Here is a 24,092-nt window from a genome sequence, read left to right as displayed (position 1 = left end):
ACTATAATGTGAATGGGATAATATGCACTTAACTGTCCATTACAGATATACTGTGAGTCATCATAAGGGTTCGTGGCCATATGATGTTGCAATTTCATTCTGGGAATGGTAGTTTCGTTTCTACTTTTGCAAAACAGGAAAATGATGAGTGTGTGCACTGCTAATCCTCCACCAGGACAAACTGAAAGTGTCCCATTCATCGGCCTCCATCTATATGTATGTGGAAGACACAATTCTAAAACCCAATCAGCAAATATAGCTAAAAAAAGGTCCTAGAGACAGACAACATTCATAGTAAGCTTGTGTGCTGGCTACAACCTCAATAAACTGCTATATATAAAGCTTAATTGCCATGTAGCACACTATTTTAGAAATATGAACCTCTTTTCTCACCAACTAAAAAAGAAAACTTTTATTCAAAAAAATGATATAAGTTCTGTGCAGTTGATATAAAATTCTTGTTAATGGGATGTGAGGGCTCAGGTGCACTTCAAATACTGGTTGGATACTATTAAACAACATCTCTGATGCATTTACTCTACAAAAATTGTACTCTAAGTTAACAAGGTTGCTCAAGTTTGTATGCAGAATCCTAATTGATGAAGGTTTGCCCAAAAAAAGTACAAGTCTATCCACATGTAATTTTGATTCTTGATACCCTTTTCCAAGAAGCAAATTCTAGAGTACTAGCTCTTCTAATGGCAGGAATAGGAATTCACATTCTGGGTTGCAGCAATGAGAGGTTTCTTTCCCCGTCTTCTGTCCTTGGCATTTAAAGATATTCAACAGGTTAATTTCAGATGATCATAATGTTCCTGTCTGTTACAGGAGGCAGTCTGGAATTTAAGCCCTGTATCATGTAGAGTTTCATGCATATACATAGACCTTCAAACTAATTTGATGGGCTAATTTGAGTTAACCTCTATCTTTGCAAGAAGTTATCATCATATTTGTGAAGAGCCATTGAAAGTCTAAATATAGTATGTTAACAGTGCTGCTTGGAAGTAAATATTGTGATCTACAATGCCAATTTGTTGTCATACTTACAGCTCATACTTAAGTTTGATCGATCCTAGTCACTCAGTGAGGGAAACTTTCTTCATTGGAATAAATAGACCTCTCTTCAACATAAAGAGGATTATCTCTGTTTTGTCGCCATTAAGCTGGTTATGCTTCAACTACAGTGATGACTACACTCACTGATCCAATAATCAAAGTCTTATTAAACTGCAGTCGTACATGAATCGGCCAAGACATTGGCACCTGTTATGCTCAAGGACCACACAGATTGTTAGTAATTTTTAACTTCTGCTAAAGTCCATCATTGTGCTGCTCACATTGAATTGCTTCTAAAACATTTTCGTATAGTTCACCTGTATTCTTGTTCTAAAGTGTAATTAGCAAGGACAGTATACCATAGTTAACTTTTTCAAAGTAGAGATTACAACTACATATCCATTTATTCTTTAAGGTTTCCTGCTTTTTCAATCACTGTTTTTGTACCTTCCTTATTCCCCTAGAGTACGCTTTCAACCTAACTCATAGAACCCAAGGCTAGGATATTTTTAAAAAGCTTTTTTGCTTGTGCCAGTGGCATCCACTGAACCTATTTTTGTGGGAGCTTTGGAATAGCATGCATCAAATGCCTGTGGCTACTAACTCATCATCCTAGTGGGCCCACTTTCACTCCCAGAGTTGTGAAGACGATTTTGTCATGCAATTGGTTAATAAAAGTAATACCTACTACATTTTCTATACCCTTTTCTCTGCTTGTCAGTTTCAACAAATCGAGAAATTTGAAACAATCCTTAAGCTATCATCAATATCATTGGTATAAGACAAATATTGTAAAACTCTTCAAATATGCACAGTTTATAGAAATCAGAGGAAAATGGGATGCAGGATATCATGTTTTTAGTTTCTGATTTTTTTCCTACTTCACTAGGGCTGTGTAAGGTTTTTTAAAAGTACCTGTGAGTTTGGAAAGCAATTTGAAAGTGCTTTTGTGCAGCTATGGGATATACAGACACACATATATGTATATTAATTAAAGTGTATGGGTCCTAACCTTGAACACATCCCTGTATTTCCTGTAATCCTGAAAAGGTGGGGTTTGTTTTTGTCTGTGCTCAGGACTTGTTGTAAGTTCTCATACACAAAAGGCCTTTCAGAATTCCCTCTTGTTTAATAAACAATGTACATCTGAAAAAATGTGTTTAAAGTGGAAATCAGGTAAGGCTGAACCACACTCTTTCTAAGAGTCATACACTATAGTAAGTCATCTGGTAGCAACCAAAGCTTTATTAATTAAACATTGTATCTCCTGCTTTTTATTGAATACAAACATTAAACAATAAACTACAAGTAAGTCAGTAAACTCACACTGGGAAAGGGCTGCAGTGCAGCACTGCCATTGTCTCCCACACCTGACCTTCGGCCAGGACAAGGGGGAGCATGCAACATTCCCCCACACCAAATAACAGCCCCCCATCACCTGTCCACTCCTCTCTCCATCCCTGCCCTGCACCAGCCTCCTAGCACTCATTTTTCACTTGGTTAAAGCAGGTGTAAAATGTGCATGTTAAATCCCACATAAGTCTGCCATGAGCTCTATGAGTACACAGTTTTCCCCAATTTCATTGAATTTAACTGATAAAAGACATAGTTAGGTGCAAATATACTGACCAGAAGCATTAATTTCAGCCACCTGGCATCTCAGCACCTAATACTCCTGGGTAGTATTTGGGGCCTAACTGTTATATCTGACTTTTTAGGATAAAAAAATCATTAGGATTATGGCAGTTTTTTCAAATGTAGATGCAGAATTTTCAGTTACCCTGGATATTAACAATGGTAATTTTTGTCACTTACATTTCTGCCAGTCTTCATTGGATAAATGAATGTATACTTATCTTACCTTGGAGCTATATCAGCGTGAATTTGGATATTAGACTCAAGAAGCTGAGCAAGGCTGAAATCTGAGGATGGAGAGGGAGTCACCTTCACATCAGCTGCAAAAAGAAAGATTAGTATTGAAATAGACATGTAAAAACTAACCCTGGGCATAATACTACGCTACGCTAACTTTACGCTACACTAACGGTGCATGCAAAGTTACACATTTTGCAAATTGCACGTAGTACAGTACCAAAACTGTGCTTAGTCACATAGCATAGCAGCTAAATCAACAACATCCTCAGATACTTTGCAAAAGCAATGTTACATGCTTAAAAGTATATAAACAATTCACAAAAGTGAACTTTTAAAATGAAAACATTAGGCAAAGAGAGAGCTGATGATTTTGGGGTCCCACCTAACCTAGGGGGAGGACCATGTAGATGCCTTGAACACAAAGAGCATAAACATAAAGCACATTTTGTTGAACTTCAGTGGTGGTCCCATCCTCTTAGTAACCACCAGTTGAACTGCAGCTCTTTGTAGAATTATTTTGATATTGAATACTATATTATATTCACTGCCCACTGCTAATCTCATCCCATAATGCTTTGCAGGGTCTTTGGTTGGGAATGTTTTTTTGCCAATAACTGTGCTTGGGGTGGCCCTAAGAGGATGGGACCACCACCAAATCATTCAATAAGATGTGCTTTTTTGTTTTCAAGGCATCTGTTTGGTACTCCTCCTAGGCTAGGGAGGATCCCAAAATCATCACCTTTCTCACTGCTTCCTAATTTTTCAGTTTTATTTTTGTGAAAGTACTTCATGCACTTTAGCATATAAAGATAGAGATACTTATTTTATCATAACTGGCACTGTGCAGGATGCCATTTGCAATTATTTTGCAATTTGTTTACAGTGCAGACAAGTACACAGTGTCGTCAGCTACGCTATGCAGACTACGTGTATTACGTGAAGTCCAAAGTATATTACGTGAAGTCCAAAGTATATTACGTGAAGTTCAAAGTTTACTATGTGAAGCTACGTGTAGTGCTGCTACGCAAACTACGCCCTGGCCTAGTAAAAATGTTCAAAACAGGCACACATTTCTGAGCAGCAGTAGCTCAATAATAGACTGTTGTTCTCATCATCATTCCTTCATAAAAGTATTCAATAAATGAATATTAGAAACTTACTGTTAACAGCAGCATTCGCTACAGCAGCAGAATATATGCTCAATTCCATGGGCAGACCAACACAGGTGGGAACGATCTGTCGAACCTCAGCTGCCAACACTGGTTGCGAATATTGTCCTGCAACACCATTAAGAAGTTTGTTGATAATAGTCTTCACCATACTGTGACTTGCTGCTGGTTCATTGAGAGCCTGTGGTAAGTGAAAAAAACAGAGGATCGTTGAATGAGAGGTACTACTGCTGTAGAAAGCTGTGACAATGCAGAATTGTGCTGTGGTTACCTTAATGGCAGTCTGAATAAATTCCTTGTCAATGTCAAGGAAGGCCATCTCCTGACCAAACAGCTTGATGTAAGCTGAAATCAATGGGGCATCTGCAGGCAGCGCCTTAAAGCCCAGCAGCTGTGGAAACAGGGAACACAAGTAGTAAGAAATACAAAACAGCTTTATCAAATCAAAATGCTTTGTGAAAATACCTTCACTAAGTAATTAGTGTTTGATGCAATGCCCTTGAATGCAGATACCATTCGGGGTGGCACTGACTAAACCTCAGCCAGTAAACCTTTGCCCAGGGCATGGGCCAAATAGGAATGCATCCAGCACTAACTCCACTAGGCCCCTTACTTTAACTTAAATCCTAGCCAGTAGCAGTGGTGCACAGAATCAGTGTACACCTGGGCTTCCGGCAACCTGTTGAAAACTGAAAGAAAGTGACACTCTTATCTGCTTCTCTCAGGATGTTTGCTTGAGGATCCTCTGTCTTGGCAATGACAAGAGAAACATGTCACCTCCCTGAGAGAGAGTGTTATAGATTCTCAGACCACCCATCCAACATATGTTGATTGAGCTCTTTTGCTCATGGAGTAGTTGGTTCTCTGGATGCCCCTACATCAGAGAGAGTACCTAGGATACTTATTGAAGTCCTTCACATTACCTAATGCAATTGTCCTATGTGTCTGTCACCGCAGTAGTCACACATTAAATAAATAGGTTGCAAGAGCACCTATACTTGAACTATCTACCCACTAGTGCCAGAGAACCCTTTGGCCATCTAGAGTTCGGCAGACTGATCATACTGCTGTAATTCGGCAATGGTCCTGTGCCACAAAAAAAGTAAGTTCCTCCACCTTAGTTTGGGTTGGGACAACCATTATGTTTCAGACAGCAGTGCCTCAAGCAGGCTCAGGCATGGGAAACTCATGACCCGATCACCCACCTTCCACACACTATGTATGAGGCCAACAGTGGTATAGACAAAATCTATAGGTCACCTGTTCTATACACTTGGTCTATACCTCTGTTGGCCTCCTAAATAGGATGGGCCTTTCAATGCATGGGAATGACATATGCAGGGAACTCAATATCTCCCATGCTCAGAGTACAAACAGTTTACATTTCAAGGCCATTAATTTGCTATGGCCCGACTTTAGGGACTTGTTTCACAAGTAATGCTGACAGGCCACTTATGCATGGTGGTTGGTTGGAAGTTAAGCTTTTCCAAAGGGGCTCATGACATGTTAGCAGTAGGACATTCATCAATCCACTACTCACCAACAAGGCAGAAAACTCTGTGATGGGTTGTGCTCTGCTAGGAAGGTAGAAACAAGTACCTCATGTGCCAAGTGAGATTTAAATTAGCTTAATTATGTGTAACTGTCTTAAACTCAGATGGGTCATGATAATTGCACCTAAATACTGTGTTCATATTGCAACAAAAAATTGAGTCACCTTGTCTATTTAATGCCTTAACACATGCTAGCAAGACCAAATGACGTTTCAGACACAGAGAAAGACCTGCATTTCCCAAAAGGCTTGTTATCATTAGACAGATTAATTCCTATAGCTTTTCTTCATGACTCTAGCAGCAACATTTACTATCCTAGCTCTGTTTTTTTACATCTTTGTACCTTATCAGAAAATGAATAACTATTACTCAAAAGAAGAGATGCATGTCTATGAAAGACTAAATTAATATACATTGTTGGGCACAATTTAGTTTAGTTGGGAATTTTTAAATGAAAATGTATTGTTACCAAACATAATTCTACAAAGGTTTGCGTTTAAAAAAATTATCTGGTTCATGGCAGATGCGGAAAATCCAGACAGCAGTCACACAACTGCAACCAGCAGTAACACACCTAGTGGTAGATTTACATCTGACAGGAATCAGTGGTTTTAACATAGCTGTCCACCTCTAAACCAGACCCAAAATATTTTGGGCACATTTTAGGAAAAATATATTGTCAAAGCAATACTCTTGTGTGATTCAATGACTACCTGAAATAGTTAATTTTAGCAGTAGTGCACATAGTGTAAACTTGTGGGAGACTTTTGGTGGGAGTGTGTCAGATGTTTGTCAGGCATTTACTGACTGAAGTAGAAATGGGTGTGCCCTGGTATTTATGAAAATCCTGCCATTAAATCTATTATGTAAATACTAACTTCAACAAATGTGAATGAATACCTTACCGTTTTAACAATCTGCTGTATTTTCTTGCGCATTGGGTATTCAGCAAATGGAGTATTCTGTTTCCTGAGAGTTTGCTCCAGACCTTCAGCTCGGACAGCAATCTAGTAACAAATATTAAAATGTAAGTTTCTGTATAGAGAAGTGATGTATCAGTTAGGAACGTGTTGATCACTGATTTGGTATATTATGAAATGCAATAATTATTCCTTTACAGCAGCATGACAGTTGGCTTTTGGTTTGGAAGGTTTCTCCCATCTCCTGATACACACTTTACTATATGAACCTTAATTTATTTTATTTATACAGTTTTATATAGCATGAACATGACCCAAGAGGGCATCAGAGCACTTTACATATAGTCAGGGAAAGAAAACAAGTGGATCAAATTGAACAACAAATTCAAGAACGAAACTAGCTGTCGCATAGTCAAGGAGAGGGTATTGATTTCCCCTGAAGGACAATGCAAGTATGAAAACAAACAGGAGCATTGTTAGGAAGTTGCAAAGATGGGTGAAAAGCATGCCCCATAACGTGGTCCAGGGGTAGAGTTTGTGAATTCTAGTTTAGAAAAGTATTCATCCGCAAGGCTTCAACTTCTTTTTTGAAAGCCACAGGTGAGGGATTCAGTCTGATTTCGGGGGGCAGGGAGTTCCAAATTCTCAGGGCAATGCCCGAGAAGGCACAGTTGTAGGTTTTCTTTTAATGACATTTCTGTAGTTTCAACAAAAAAGAGCACTGGTGCTTCTAGAGGGCCTACAGCCAATAGATAAATCCAGTTTTTGTGCAATGTACAGTGGGGTGTTTAAGTGTAGGGCTTTGAGAGTTGTGCAGGCAATTTGTAGCTGAATCCTAGCCTCACATGGGTGCCAGTTTAGAGATTTTAAATCTGGTGGGATGTGGTTGTTTCTTTTGGATCCTGTGGTGAGCCTTACTGCAGAGTTAAGGCCATCTTGTATCTCAATAAACCTCAAAGGGTTGCACTTCCATAGTCTAGCCTGGAGATTACTAGGGCTTGAACAGCAGACTTGTAACCATCAGTGGGAACAAAGGGTGTAATTACCCTTAAAATGCTCATTTGGAATTTGCTCCTCTGGTAGCGATGTTGATGTTCTCCGGCATGTTTAGGTTCTTATCTAGTGTTATTCCCAGTGAGCTTGCAGAATCTATGATGTGTGGCATGCAGTTAAAAGCAGTTTGTTGTTTCAAATATTCTTCAATAATGGGAAATTGCTTGGCGGGGCAAGTAGGAAGAATTCCTTTTGAGAGTGAATAGATGAGAAATGTTGAAGGGCCTGATATCCGCCGGGAAGTGATTGTCAGGTCAAGTTGGGTGTCATCTGCATACATGTGATAGTGAATGTTAGATGATTTCAACATTTGAATCAAAGACCCAATGTACAGGTTGAAGAGAGTGGGTGAGAGCGTGGAGCCCTGTGGAACCCCTAGTGTGACCGGTGTGGACTTGGTCAGGGATTGATTGACCTTAATTATTTGTATCCTTTGGTGGTGAAATGATGTGAACCAGTTTGAAACAGACCTAGACAGACCCATCCTGTGTTCTAGGAAGCTGTCGTGTTTGACAGTATCAAAAGCTGATGAGAGATTGAGGAGGATTAGAAGGCAAGATTTGTTATGATCCAGCATTTTTAACATGTTCGTAATGGCTGTTTCAGTGCTGTGACCCAGAAGGAAGCTAGATTGGAATTGGTCAAGGAAATGGAATTGGTCTATGTGGTTGCACAGTTGCACATAGACACATTTATCAATTAGCTTTGCCAGAGTCAGAATGTAGGTGATTGGTAGGAAGTTGTTGAGGTCCTCGTGGTCAGCCTTGGGTTTTTTGAAAATAGGAGTTAGCTGGCCCATCTTTAGGCAATCAGGGATCTTGCCTTGAAGTATGGAGGCATTGAATATCTTGGTCCAAAGTGGAAGCATAGAATTCTTCATCGCAATCAAGACATTTGCAGGTAAAGGGTCAGAGTGGTGGTTTGAAGGTTTCAGTGCTTTGGTTAAAATTACAAATCATCCATTCTTTATTTACTGGTCTAGAAGTGAGGTCATTTACCATGGCAAACTAGCAGTCTTTACCTCAAGAATATCAGCCTCTGCACCGATGATGTACCCTCGGGTTTTGGCAAGGAGGAACACAGGGAACATTGTGTTTGCGCTGTTCATGATAAAGACATCTGCAGTTGCTCCAGCCATAAGTGCATCTATAGTAAAAGAATAAATACATGTTCTTGTAAAAAATGGCATAGATGGTTCATCTTCCTGCTGCTTTATTGTGGCACTCCCATCAGGGCATGACAACTTAAGACGCTGTTCAAGATTCGACATTTCCAGGACATTTGCACTTAATAATAACATTTCATGCCATCAGGGTAAAATGCGTTGAACTTGAAATATATAAAAGATTCAGAAAAATTTTCTCAGATTATACATGCACAGAAAGCCCATATTTCACTTCTGTATACCACCGAAAAATGCTGATCATCCATGTTGGTTTATGAGGAATGAGCTTTTGATCAAGTGAGGCACACATCACTTTTGCAATTCATATAAATGTCAATAGAGGCGAATTCCATGAGGAACAACATTTGGAAATGCACGTTCACAACAATCTCTACTTTATAGGCACATTCTGAATGGTATCTCATTCTGATCCAATGGCAGTCAATGTTTACCACCTTAGCACTGTGTGGAAATAGGTAAAACCATAAAATATTGATTGTCTCTGTCTAGGTATTTCATATCCCACCACATTTTAGTTCGAATATCTCCTGTCTGTGTCACCACCAAACATGTGGGGTGCACTCACTAGTTCAAGGAGTCCTCAAACACTAATTTGACTTTCCATTCAAAAGCTAAGAGTTCTTTTGCTTTCAATTTGGTTTCCTCCAGATCTCCACATCATAGATTCTTGGTGTCACCTGCACACTGTCTTCCTCCCGTCCACACGGAGGGTAGGTATTTAAAAATAAAGGAGTATTTTATTGACCTGTGTTTCAGTTAGTGCACTAATATTTGGTACTGAAGGCAATCATGATAGTGAGTAAGGGTAGAAGCTTTCTATAATTTCAAAATATCAGTAAAAATGTGGATGACTTTTGATAGTTTGGAGGAAAAATATTATGATAATTGTGATTTACTTGCATTTATCTTACATGAACACTATTACTTAATTGTAGTCATAGTTCTATGGAACTTCAAAGGTCCACTATATATACTTTTGCATTATGCATTTGTATGGGCTACTTCATAGCTGGGAGTGTTTAGGAAAGATGTAGTCAGACAGTCAAAACAATTGGAAAAGCGGTCAAGTATCTGGTAAGCATTTTATGTACTTACGTTGGAATGAACCGACATGTAAAGCTTTGCTGTAACGATAGCTCATTCTGTCGAGCATGGGGTTCAACATCTTTACAGCAACACTGGAAGCAGCAGCTCTAAAAGAAATTATGTTAACTCTCATCATTGAGGTTTTGTTACAGATGAGTTGGCATATATGATCACATTTTATTATAAGTTTATATCCCTAACATAACCTTCCACTTTGATGCTTACACTTGATGGAGCGATGGGACACGGTTTCTGGACAAGGCCTTCATCTGTGAATATACGAAACTTGCAAGTTGTAGGTTCACTTTGACCTCCTTTGATGCAATGTTGGCGATGGTTGTCACTAAGGCGAGACCAGGCTTGGTTTCAAACAGAACCACAGAGGCCATCATCCGGACTTCAGTACGAACTCGGCGGTCCATAAAGATCTGCAGAAGAATTTCCTGAACCTACAGAAAGAAACATAATATATCTATTGAAATATCTAGCGTGAAAACACATCACCAGTATCCAGTGATGCACATTTGCATTTGTATAAAATGCATGTATTTGTACTGATAAATAGCTTGATACCCAGAAGACGCTGTGGGTTATGTAGTTACTAAAGAACCGCCTTCCTGCCCAGTTATTTCTTCATCTATGTGAGATGATATCAGGATGGCTGACATTCAACAATCAATACTTGTCCAACTTTCAAACCATCTATCTTTAGTGCAACAACTACAACCGAATCACCAGGTGCTATGAATATTCAATTACTATTAAAAAGATTTAGATGACATACTCAATGTACCTCATAAGAAGCAACAAATTTTAATTTAAAGTTTTATTTTCATAATGTGCAAAGGATAATACGAGGCACAGTGTCAGTGAAGTAGACACACTCTTTACGAGATGTGTACTCCAACAGCACTTTTACCATTCTCAAGGAGGGAACCTGTAGATTTGTTAATGTGTCTGAGCCTATAAAGCTCTGGCCATGAGAATCAATATGTTACTTTGTAACAATTACCATAAAACACAGTTTGTTCCCTCTAAATTCATATTTTTGGTCTTTGTTACAAACCTTATCTTAAGTAGAACAGACCTTTGTGAAAAAAGGTCAGAAACCCTGCATGCAAAACTGTCAGGTCAGAAGTGTGAGGCATCATCATATAAGGATGAGAATTTTCTAAAATGTAAAGACTCCATACACATAGGATTAGGAAGATCCTGTGGGAAAATGTATGCAGATTGTAATGCTTCAGAGCGAAGGGCTATACTAGCCTGAGACATAACCACATTTATGAATCAGAGGCCTTTTTATGTTTTAAATATTGATGTAAGGTAAAGATTGGGAAATCTGGTGTTACTTTAGTAGATGAACCAAAGCGGGCTCATCACTTCTGGTGGTATGAGTAGAAAATGTACAATAAAGAACTATAAAAATAATATTTAGAATGCAGTTATCTATTGTGTGTCTCCATAATTGTGAAATGCCTATTACAAAATAAGCTGCTGCCTATCAAATTTTGACAGAAATAAGACACACTTAATTGTCCTATTGGCTCTCATTAAATTACACAGAGAAAGTACCTGATTCTGACAAAAGACTTCTGCAGCCCTCAGGTTTTGCTTGTGATATTTTATATAAGAAAACATCACTGAAGTAAAAATTGGCCGCTTCTAAGAAAGTCTTCCAGAAATGCTGACAGAGAAAACAACTGATTTTGTAATCACCAGTACAGTTGAGCATGTGAGTATATTAAATTACATCAATGATGAATAAATGTATACTTTCTTTGTTCAACTCATATTAGGTTTAACACACACAATCTATTTTCTTTTTGTGTTGCTTCAAAAGAAGGCAGACCTAATGTAAAATTACTACCAAAGTGCCTGAACAATGAGCATCTTTTTCTGTAGACTCTTTACACTCATACTTATAAGTGTGGTGTGCCAATAGAATTCCACTACGTTGGTACTACACAGACCTTCTAAGTAAGGCTAAATTTTATCTTATTGCTAGGGGCATACAGTAGATCAATGAATGCTTCCTTCAGTAACTAGTTATGGCTTATGGTAAATCTGAGATATCTTCAAGCCACTCTCTAACCAAGATATATTGACAGCATAATGTGATATAGGAAATTGTTATGAAAACGTGTACAGATTAAAGTCGCACACATACACATATGATGGCATACACACTTGAATGCGCTGTTTTGTGTGATTTTATTTGAACATTTGGAAAGACATCTATGAGGGAGCACTGCCTATTTGTTAAGGGTAGCTAAGATCTGAATGCTAAATTGTCCTTTAATGACCCAAAAGACAATAAATCAGTGCACAAAACAACACATAAATTACATTATTAATTGTATTTTGTGTAAATATGAAACTTCTGAGTTCTTCTAGGGTTTTTTATGGTGCTCTTATGTAGGCAAACCAAACAACTGAAATGAATATTCAATCAAATATTGTGCTCAGGGTGAACTATACAATTATTCTTTTGATTCTGGTACGCATCTTTGTATGATGGTTGTTTTGATGAATCTCGCTCCTTCTTTCTTACCCTTCTTGGATCCTCCTTCACAATGTTCCTTAAAGCCATCACTGCATCAGTCTGGATCCTGACAGGCAGCTGATAAGCACTGGAGGAGAATCCTGGCAAGAACTTCTGGATCCGCTTGATACTGGCCGGCTGTCCTGCATTTCCAAGAGCCTTCAGAGCCAGTGCCATGTCCTCTTCATGGGCATTGTTGGCCGCTTCAGCTGCCAAGTCATGTAGAGGCTGCAAAAGAAACACATCTAATGCACATAATTTTGCCACTCTTTCACTCTCAGGTTCTCTCTCCCATTCCTTATTTTTACCTTTTTTGTATGGATTAAATAAAATTACCCAGAATGCTGTCGCCCTGTCTAATGACCTCTGTATCTCCCATTTTTCCTCTTCCTAAAATCCAAATGATAGGTGGTTTGTGTTTGTGTAGTTCTTACTTTCTCGAGCACCATAGCAGTAAATAACTGGGTTTCAAATCCAGTTTCCAAACTAAGGGCTCTCCTCGAAAGCCACAAACAACATCTACATCTCCATGCAGTGAACTTATTGTTAATATTGCTCTACATAAAGTACAAATATCCATTACAATGTTTGAGTTCTAACCCTAAGAAAGAGGAAAAAATAATCTGATACAGAGACACTCATGTTCTACATGAGCAATGGTTTATTGGACATGCTCCGTACACGCAGGGGAATTTTTTCCATTGGGTGGATTTGAGTGCTAGTGTGTGCTAATGACTGATACTTATAAGACAATGAGGACATAACATGCTTATTTATGGATTTTTTGTGGATACGTTATACTGGTGCCTACATGGTGGTAGGACACAAAATGGTCACAGATGCTGTTTTTTCATATTACTGTACATACTTTAGTGCATAGATTAACTAAAGCACACTGATTGTGTTTATAAAATAAATATATAAAACAATTTTCCTTGTAAATACTGAAAAGTTACTCACGGATAGAGCTTCCTCGGGACAGGAAGAGTGTGCACCACAGTATTTGTTCACCATGGACCCGTATGCCAGGATCGCTGCCTTGTAGACGACAGGGGATTTCTGATGTTCTGCCTCTTTGACTAAATCCTGTATGGTTACAGACAGATGTTAACCACTGGAAGTGTGTAGACCGTGTTTATTTTATACACCACACATGGTATGGACATTTCACTACATTTGTGCAATTATGGAGAATAGGGTTAAAATGTAGAAGTTGGCTAACACATTACAAAAAACGCATCATTGAGGTATATCATACAGGTCAGCACTCTACATAACAACAATTTATCAAGTGATTTTACAAGAGACGACTTTATATGTCCCTATGGAACATTTGTTGAACTTCATACACTGGTGGCACAGAGCCTACACAGCTAAGGATATGTTAGTGAGCCAACATGTTATGGGTGTGTAATAGCAACGACAGGGTTATTTTAAAAGTCAGTGGTGGTGGGAGTCGCGCGCACACCGACCGAAGATGGCCGCCTGAGGCTGTGACTCCGCGATTCACCAGACTTCGTCCTTGATTTAGTGCGGCTCCAGCGCTTCTTAACGTCAAAGAATGCCGGATTTTTAAATTGGATCGCTAGCGCCTCTACATACTGTGTTTTCTTCATTTGAACTCAGCCCAGGAAGGAAGAATGTGCAGGTCATGCAGGTGATGCAGGTGATGCAGTTTAATTATTAGCGGCTGCCATTTCTTTTTTTTACTGCGTTTTCACCTCAGGGTGTCTTTTTTCTTCCTTAATACTTTACATGTATTCTCCATTCCTCCCATGTTCTGAATTTTTACTCTGGGCATCTCAACTATTTTATCAGACTCAATGCAGATTCAGATGCTATTGACAGTAGTTTCAATCAGTCTGGAGAATTAGGAAGAATTTATTGAGGTGTTGTTTTTATTTGCGTTTTTTGGTGGCCGCCATTTTGTCACTTGTCCTGATTCTCCCAATTCTCTCCATACCTCCATATCATCGCTCTCAAGACACTCCTTTTCACAGTTTTATGGTGATTCTCGTATGTTTTTTAAGGCTTCCTCTCCTCTATCACCTGGTCAACTTATAAGTCTGCTGCTTTTGAGGAATTTTTCTTTGTCAATGCTTCTTACCTTTATTTTGTGTGGGCTCTCCCTCCTTCAAGTGCCTTCTTCATCTATCCATGGGTAGAAGCAGAAGTCTCTTAAAATACTCCAAAAATATAACAAATACTCCTCCCACCTCTGGATCCAGTACTTCCACCTTTAATAAATGTTCTTGTCTATCTCAATTAACGTCAAACACTGACTGCCTTGACTTTACAAGTTGTTTTACTACCATGTCCACTAAAGGGTCGCTGCCCTCCACAACTGGCAAGATCCTCCTTCGCTCCCAAAATCCAACTCTCCGGTGTCTCTGGATATGGTCTGGGAGGAACTATGCACCTCTCATCTATTCATTGAGGAAACTAATTCCCGTCTGCAAATGCTAGATGATAAATGGTCCTCAATGGATTCTCGTATCACTATGGTGGAACACCAACTGGATGATGTCCAAGCTTTATCTATCAAATTGTCCTTGTTTGAGTTTAAAGTCTCACAACTGAACAGAGCATCTGAAGATTTGAAAAACAGGAATTGTCGCAATAATCTACGTATCTATGGAATTCCTGAGGAACTTGGGGGGGGTGACATACTTTGCTTCTTTTTTTCCTCAATTTCCTACTACCACCAAACTGAAAATTCAATGTGCTTATAGACTGGGTGCTCGTTTTTCTTCCTCATCTGCACCCTATAAGCCTCATGGAATAATAGTTTTATTCTTGCAATTCAATGACCTCTTGCTGGTTCTGAATGCAGCCAGAGCCAAAAAGAACCTCTCCTGGCATGGTACTAAGGGTTTCATTTCCCAAAATGTCTCCTCGGAGACCGCTAAACGCCGTAAGGAATTTCTGGATCTTCGTCCCCCCTCCGCTCCTTAGGTGCACGATATGGATTATTTCATCCATGTCTCTTCAAAGTCACCTTTCTCAGCAAAACTTCCACTCTCGAGGATCCAGCTGACCTTCGCCATTTTATTCAATCTCACTCTACTGCATCAATGGAGATATCTTCCTCTTCGTCTGGAACTTGACTCTTCCTTTTCACTAATGTTGTATGATTCTCACTCAATTTTCTGTCTTATTCAGTTGCTATAGTTAGATCTTATGTCATTATTCCATTGTTTACTTTACAGGTGTATTGATATCATCCTCGTCTTATGCTTTTTTTATTTAATTCTTTACCTTTACTTAGCGTGCTGTTAGGTAAGCATCCCCATATCTGACCTCTTCCTGATTATTTGTTTTCCTTCCTTTTTTACAGGTTTAATATGTTTTTCCAGATTTCATCTGTATTCTCTGGTCCCGCTCTTGTCACTATCCATTTTATGGATGTCCTGATGTGCTGTGTTGCCCCCTGTTGGGTAGGTTTTCTTATTGTTCCTTGCCGCCTCTCTTTCTTTTCTTGTTATTTTTAACGTACGTCTTACAGTTGTCGCTCGACATGTACTGGCTTCTCTTTTTCTTAGTCTTTTTTTCTTTCTTTCTTTCTTTCTTTCTTTCTTTCTTTCTTTCTTTCTTTCTTTCTTTCTTTTTCTCCTCCCTTTTCTTCTATTTTCCTCTCTTCATCTTACTAATCTTTTACTCATCTGTTGTCTATTGTATTTTCTACGCCTTTCCCCTTCTATTTTTATTGTTCACTTTGCTTTTTCTCTATTGCGTATTGTATTTCTTATATGTTTTTTGATGTCTCGAGTTCAGGGTTATTTCATGGAATGCGAAAGGGGTCATTAACTCTATCAAGATGCAGAGGATACTGTCTCATCTTGCCTCTTACAACCCCTATTTGGTCTTTCTCCAGGAGACCCATCTTACAGAAACTGAAGCACTGAAATGAAAACGTGGTAGGATGGGCATGGTTATTTTCGCTCCCACTTCGAATAAGAAAAATGGTGTTGTAATTTTATTTCATAAAAAACTTAAATGCTAAATTATATCACAAGAATTTTATACTGAGGGGAGATGGTTGATAGCAAAGCCACTAATAAATAACATATCTTTAACGGTTTTTAATGTATATAGGCCTACACATCCCGATTCTTCCTTTTGGCCTTTAATTACACAGAAATGATTCCAATTTAAAGATGATTATTTTATATTAGGGGGTGCTTTCAATCAAGTCGTTGATCCCTTCATTGATCGCCAATCTCAAGTTCGCTTTACTCCTCACAAAACACAAACATTTTCTTGACACTATATCTCAATATCATCTTGTTGATTCTTGGAGACTCTCTCATCCTGACACTCTTGCCTTCTCTTTCTTTTCTTCCCTCATAATTCTCTCTCTCGCCTAGATTATGTTTTCCTCTCTCAATCTTTGTCTCAAAATCTGCAATCCACTTCTATTGAGCCTATTGTTATTTCTGATCATGTTCAAATTATAATTGATCTAGATTTACTTCCTCCATGTCCCAGGCCCTCCCGTTGGCGTTTTAATAACTCTCTTCTTTTTGACCATGTTTTTCTCCTCTCCTTTTGGAGCTTTTGCCAATTAATTTTTTTACCTAAATGGCCCTACCCATCCTTCCCCCCATATTTTATGGGATTATTTTAAAGCCACTGCAAGATGCTTTATTATAGATGTAAAAAAAAGAAATGATTCCTTGAGCAACATAAAACTATCTTAGCACATATTAAATCCCTGGAGCATAGGTTTTACACTTCATCGACGGACTCAGTTCTTCCAGCCTTGATATGTGCCAAATTAACGTTTAACAAAACTTCATCCGACAATGCTTCTTCTATTCCTATATGCAGTAGTGCCCGCTACTATGGAGGCCGGAACAAGGTGGGGAAACTCTTAGCAAATTATTTGAAAGCTCGCAAAGATCGCACTCTAATTGACTCTATATACTCTCCAGATGGTCCTCTCCTACACAAAGATCAAGACATTCTTGACACGTTTAACCTTTTGGATGCTCATGACAAGGTCAGCTCGTCATGCAGTACACTGGAGCTGTGCTTATGATGAGCTGACCTTGTCATGAACAATGGGAATTCTGAATAGTCAGCAGCCAGCGGGAATTGCCTTAGCAGCCAAGGTGTTAAAACATTTTATATGTATCTCTATACCCCTGAATCCCCTCCCTCTAGTTCCCTTGTCTAATCCTATCTTGCTAACATTCCATCACCTTCTACTTCTCACCTTAATCTAGCGAATCTTGATACAGATTTAACTCTAACTGAACTATCCTCTGCCCTAAAGATTCTCAAAAAAGGGAAAACTCTTGGACCAGATGGTTTTTCTGTTGAATTTTAGGTAAATTTTTCTAAGTGTTTGCTTCCTAAACTTTTAAATCTTTTTCATTCTTTTTATCTTTCTGGAAAAACAGAAGGTACTTTTCAAGAATCCACCATTTGCCTTATTCACAAGGAGGGGCAAGATCCCATGTATTGCAAAAACTATTGGCCGATCTCTCTAGTTAATGTAGATTATAAGCTCTTTGCCAAAATATAAGCATTACGTCTAGACCCCCTTATGCCACACTTGGTTGGAAAGGAGCAATGTGGTTTTGTCAAAGGTAGATTGATTTTATATAATTAACGTCTCTTCTTTCATGTTTTAAATAGAATTCCCTCCCTTTCCACGTCTTTAGTGGCTATTTCTGTCAATGCTGAAAAATCATTCGATAGAGTAGATTGGTGCTTCTAATTTGCAGCTCTTAAGTGGCATGGCTTTGGCCCTAAATTGATCTCACTCATTTCTTTATTATATTCTGCTCCTGGAGCGTCGATATTAATTAATGGTTCCATTTCATCCTATTTTCCTCTTCAACGAGGAGTCGGTCAAGATTGTCCTCTTCCCCCCCTTCTTTTTGTTCTTACTCTCAAACCCTTTCTAACTTCAATTCGTAACAATACTTCTATTTTCGGTTTCTCTTATGGTGAGCAACATCTAAAACGTTCAGCTTATGTGGATGATGTTCTACTCTTTATTTCTAACCCTGACACTTATATTCCTTCTCTAGTACATGAATTTACTTCTGTTTCTCTTGTCTCTGGATATAAAATCCACTCTGATAAAACAGAAATACTCCCTCTTACCAAAACTTGCTTTACATATTCCTTCACTTCCACATGCTTTGCCTGGAGTAGCTCAAAAATCAAATACTTGGGTATGTGGTTCTCTAATTCCATCTCTTCTACCGTTAAACTTAATATGTCAGTGATTCTGTCTCAGATTGATAAATTACTTACATCTTGGAACCCTCTTTTTCTTTCATGGTGGGGCCGCTTAGATTCAATCAAGATGATCGTTACCCCATTTTGATCTACGCTCTCTCTATGCTTCCTGTACATATTCCTGTTTGTCATTTTAAACTCTCGTCTTTCTAAATTTCTTTGGAAAAACAAAGGAGCCAGAATTTCCATATTCTCTCTACGTGAATAAAATTCTAATGGAGGTGTTAATTTTCTTGATTTCTGTCTCTATCACAAATCTTTCTTTCTATGTCAGGCTTCAAAGTGGCTCCTTTCTGAATCCTCCTCCTTCACTCCCCTCTGGCTCTTCATTGAATGCTCCTTCCTACTGCCCTTTTCTTTTAGCGAAGTTCTCTCCTCTGCATAAAATTCTTATACATCTCTTCCTCTGTTCAAACATGCTTGTTCTTTAAACCTCTTATTTACCCACACCTGATGTCTCGAGATGCTTTTCTAGACTCGCCTATCTGGCATAACTCCCTTATTACTTTTAATAATAGAACCCTTTTTTGGAAACCTGGTGACTGAAAGGTATAATTTGGGTTAAACAACTTTTTGATGGTGTATCCCCCCTTTCCTTTCCCCTATTTCAATACACTTTTCACTGTCCCCGCTCCTTTCTACACAAATTTTCTATTCTAATGACAATTTTTTATTCTCTTCCTCATTCATCTTCCCCTGCTGTTCCGGATTCTCTTTTGCAAATCCTTCTTTTATCACCTAAGGCTTCTCTTATTTATAAGTATTTCTCTGCTCCTAACCCAGAGCGCGCTAAGACTAAATTGGAACTCTCGTGGGAATCTGACCTGGGATGTGAGTGGAATATTTCCTTTTGGGATCAACTTTGGTCTCGTTCCCTTAAAATGTCTCGTTCTGCTTCTCTCACTTAATCATTGTTCTTTCTATATCACAGACTCTACCTCACTCTTATTTCCTTGGCTCGTTTCTCTTGCTCTACTCACACTAACTGCTGGTCTTGTGGCTCTTCCAATGCTGATCTTTTACATCTTCTTTTCCTTTGCTCTTCAGTCTCTATTTTTAGTACGAATATTTGGTCCAACATTACTTGTATATTTAATATTTCTATTCCCTATTCCATTTCTCTCCTTTTTTCTGGTAATCTGTCAGATTCTTTAGATCTCTCCCCCCATGCACATGGTCTCATTGACCTCATGCTTGCTTTGGCATTCCAACATATTACACTTAACTGTAAAACACTCAACAAACTCTCTATCAAACACTGGTGGAACAGTCTCCGTCAATTTCATCGACTTAATATTGCTTTTGCCTCCTCCTGCATACCAAAGTTTAATAGAGTTCTCTTTTGGTTACCTCTTAAAAATGATGTAGATAGTTAGCGTTCCCACATAATTGTCGTTCAACTATTGCAGATTTTAAACCGCCTTGAATGTTTTTCTCTGCTTTTTGATTCTTATATTTATTAGCTTATTGTATTTATTAAATTGTTGGATTGTCGTGTTTTCTTTCACTTTTCTTGTATACCGCAATTATTTATTTATCCCTAGTTTATTTTCCTTATCTCTTTTATGAATGTCTCTTTCCACTTCCTTCCTTCTTCTCATTCCCTTCCTTCCCTCTTTTTCTTTTCTTTGCCATACAAACTTATATAATAACTTTCTCTTCTGTTTTTCACATTTCAGCAACTCTGTTATTATAAATTCTTATTCTGAATGTATTTATACATTACTGCTTTGTTGTAATTCTGTTCATTGTTCAAATAAAAAGCTCTTAAACTTTAAAGAAAAAAAAGACAATGGTGGCATGATGGTATGGCCTAAGCAGTTACAACATGTAAATTAGAATTTCACTGGTTGTTAATAGTCTCACATATATAAATGGTTCCCAAAAGGTTCAAAGCACACAATTAAACACAAACAATATTTGTAGAGTAGAGGAATTTTTTATATTTATTCGAAGTGTGACATTTGCACAAATTGCATGAAACACCAAAATGATGGATAGAATGCTATAAATAATCTCAGCCACTGCATGAGGGTCGCATTCCATGCCATTGTTTTCCATCTACTATGCAAATCTAGCAGAGGCCAGTCAAATGAAAATGAGCCCTGATCCTGTTCCAATGGGAACAGTACAGTCCAAACTACGAGACAGTCCCTGGTGACACAGGCAATCCCAGACAAGTTGAAGTGCCATAGTGGTGGAAAAATGACTTGGGTTGCTTGTGTTCTCATTCAGAGGGAACCTGGCTTGAAGTTCAAGCTCGACTAGTCCAGGATCAATATAGACATGCATAAGGCTGGTCTCTATCTGAAGTGGCATAGTAGGGAAAACATAATGGACTGGAATGCAACCCAATCGCTTATCGGTTGCTTTGGCGTTTTACAAGTCTTCCACCCCTCACCTTTGTTTTTTCCTCCATACATTGTACTTCAGGAATATCCAGTTTTGGTCCCATGTTCATTGTGCCACTGGATTGAAGTTATATCTCATTGACAAGGCCTTAATAGGCCAAACCTTGCCTAGGATTGTTAGTATTCTCATTCAGACAATGCCTCGGAGTTTGTGCATTGTTGTTCCTATTCGAGCAGGACCTGGGCTGATTTGGACGTCTTAAGTTGTATACTGGGCTGAAAATCAGACTGGAATGCAGCCCGAATGATTGCCAGTGGCTGTGACTTTTTGCAAGCACTCCACCCAACGCCTAGTCCTAGTTGTTTTTTTCTTTTTTTTTAAATTGGGCACTACAATAGTTAAACCTTAGCTGTGATGAAGTGATAACAAAATTAGATGACATTTTAACACTGAATATTCAATGGCCCGCAGTTTGTCCTGCCAGTATGCCCTGTAACAAACTGCAAATCTTCAATCAGGAAAACGAACATCACCAGGTCTCTTCACAGACAATCAAAGTTTAGCAGAACATAGGAGAAAGGAAGTTGTGTCACCCACATATGGATGGGTAAGCAGAATCTAAATTATCATTGCAATGGAAAAGATATCTGTGTCTGTGGGCGACTCAAAACATGACTTTAAAATTAACTAAGGTCAAGTGTTCTTGGAGAACTGTGGTGCTTACTATTGTTCCTGTTATTTTGAGTTAAATAGGATCAAAGACAGGTTACCAATCAGAAAAGTGCTGCAGTTTGTTTGTACATCTGCAGAGGCACCATTTCTGTAACACTCATTTCATGGTATTGCATATACCATTAGGGGGGACATTTGGTTGTTTTATCATGCATTTGACTTCCCTTCTAAGTCATACTACACTGTCCGCCATAACTGCACAATGTCCACTAACATGAGAGAACAAAATAAAAACGTTTGAATAGACTTACTTGAGCCACTTGCAAGGTCTGGTGATCTGCTTTGGTGAATTGGACAGCTAGAGTGACAGCCTGGGCTGCCTCCCTGGGGCTCAGCTCCTGGTTGTGGATCTTCTGCTTGATAACCTTCAGTGTATCAATGGTTCCCACCGCTGGGATGGCATTCAGCAGCCAGCGCCTGCATGTAACATACAAATCCCAGGAGTTAGGCAGATACAATTCCAGTATTACAGTGCATCGATTGACATTATAACAGCAAATCACCTGTACTGAGGTCTGTCTGCAAACTGCTTCCATATGGCTTGGATATTTTCATAGTTTGCTGCGCGAAGAATCTGGGTGAGCTGTAGGAATTTGGCAGGAGCATCAGCATGTACCTGTTGTTGGTTATTCTGCACTAAATGCTGGAGGGTTTCTGCAACCTGTACCAAAAAAAGAAAATAGGTGAATTTAGTTAAAAAAAAATTATGGAAAGTATCATGAAACATACTGTGCCATATCTTTCAAGAAGCTGGAGGAAAGGAGTGGATTCGCAAATTTGAGGTTTTTAAATTGCTAAAGACAGTTCTTCATGCTTCTTCACTCACACTACCTCTGTAAGGACATTCATTCCTGTTTGATTAGTTGCTGGGTAATTTTGGGTCTCCTAGAAGTACCTAAAAATGGATCACTAAAGGTGCAGCATGCATCAGTGGGACAAATAACAAATGGTATTTATTATATGAAACACAGAGACATTGAATAATCATTTGTTTTTTTGAAAATTGTCACAGGAACATCTTTTGAATTTTGAAAGTGATTAATCCCAGGTATTGTTCTATTTTCTTCAACACAATATCACCATGGTGTGGAAAATTCCTTGGGGGACTATCCTTCAGATGTAGCACATTGTCTTTAAATTAGTGGAATTACATCATCATCCAATTCTTAATCAGACCCTGGTGATCAAAACGTTCTTACTGTCTAAAATGTACAGTGTCTATTACATCTCTCCCTCTCCCACTGGTATTACTTTCTATTTGTGGGCTCTTAGATAATAGGAGTAAGATGTCTAATTTATAGAGGCAAAGTATCTAGAAGTACGTTTTGTGCACAACTGTATTAACCAATAATTTATGGATTACAGAACAAAATCAATCAGTGTACGACCTGTAAAATGCTTTAGATTGATCCGAAATGGCTCAGCTTATAGATATTTCTACCCCAAGTATAATCTGTGATCATTTTGGCCAAGGTTTACTACAGTACAGCACTCTGACTGGTTGATAATTAAAAAAAAAAATATTAAGTGAGAGTGTTTTCTCAAGCATATATCTGAAATGTTTCTCAAACGTAGGCACAGCCAGTGCCATAGACGGTCTGTACATAAAGGGAACAACACCTTAGCTTGACTGAATGCTAATGAAGCCTCAGTGTGGTCCCATTGATTAATCACTAACAATACATCAAGAATTAAGGTCTTTGTGTTTGGAGTGAACAGACGGAGGATTAGCTATAGGGTTAGAATGGTTGTACAATTGCCATGGGAGAGGCATGGGAGCATAAGTTGGATGTTGATGTATCCCAAGTGAGTCAGCCTGGTGTCATCCATGTTTTTCCTCACCCAAGGATTTGTTAAAACTGTTAAACTTGTGTGGCTTGGCCTCTTCCTGTTTGGCAGCAGTACCTATGTATCATCAATTCATGAGTACAAACTGCCAACTCTGAGTTCCATAATCAGTAGATGCAATGTAGGTAGGCATTGAAGAAGTCCTATAGGTCTTACATGGTGCTAGGGGTCAGACCTGGTCTTTAGGGTTAGATATGATTCTTTAAGAGATACAGGGGATGACATACATGTGTGTTATTAGAGATTTTCCAAGCATTCGAAAGGGACATCTGGGGAATAATGTCTCAATAAGCCTTAAAGCCGAAGCAGACATCAGTAAACAAAGAACATTCTAGAATAGTTCTTGCTGATGATTTTTAGTGAAGCACAACTGGGTGAATAAATGTTCCTTTGTCAGGCATGGCTTCAATATTAAACCCCTATTGTTTAAACCAGATTCCAAATCTGGTAACTCACTGCTAC

The 24,092-nt window shown here is 38.6% G+C and overlaps 1 protein-coding gene across 1 annotated transcript in view; it reads right to left on the bottom strand.

Moving 5' to 3' along the window:
* Window positions 1-24,092, bottom strand: part of LOC144756189 (vitellogenin-A2-like) — a 94,442-nt gene that overhangs the window by 56,889 nt on the left and 13,461 nt on the right. The window contains exons 8-18 of the mRNA XM_078645792.1: window positions 22,286-22,443; window positions 22,034-22,199; window positions 13,404-13,529; window positions 12,453-12,671; window positions 10,124-10,347; window positions 9,908-10,005; window positions 8,648-8,772; window positions 6,559-6,660; window positions 4,372-4,491; window positions 4,092-4,281; window positions 2,918-3,011 (exon numbers count right to left, since the gene is read on the bottom strand). Of these exons, the coding sequence (XP_078501918.1) occupies window positions 2,918-3,011; window positions 4,092-4,281; window positions 4,372-4,491; window positions 6,559-6,660; window positions 8,648-8,772; window positions 9,908-10,005; window positions 10,124-10,347; window positions 12,453-12,671; window positions 13,404-13,529; window positions 22,034-22,199; window positions 22,286-22,443 (1,622 nt within the window). The remainder of the gene's footprint in view (window positions 1-2,917; window positions 3,012-4,091; window positions 4,282-4,371; window positions 4,492-6,558; window positions 6,661-8,647; window positions 8,773-9,907; window positions 10,006-10,123; window positions 10,348-12,452; window positions 12,672-13,403; window positions 13,530-22,033; window positions 22,200-22,285; window positions 22,444-24,092) is intronic.

The sequence above is a fragment of the Lissotriton helveticus genome, chromosome 1_1 (assembly GCF_964261635.1).
Source record: "Lissotriton helveticus chromosome 1_1, aLisHel1.1, whole genome shotgun sequence".
Classification (NCBI taxonomy): Eukaryota; Metazoa; Chordata; class Amphibia; order Caudata; family Salamandridae; genus Lissotriton; species Lissotriton helveticus.
The sequence above is the reverse complement of the archived record's forward strand: the minus strand, read 5'-3'. Positions and strand labels throughout refer to the sequence as shown.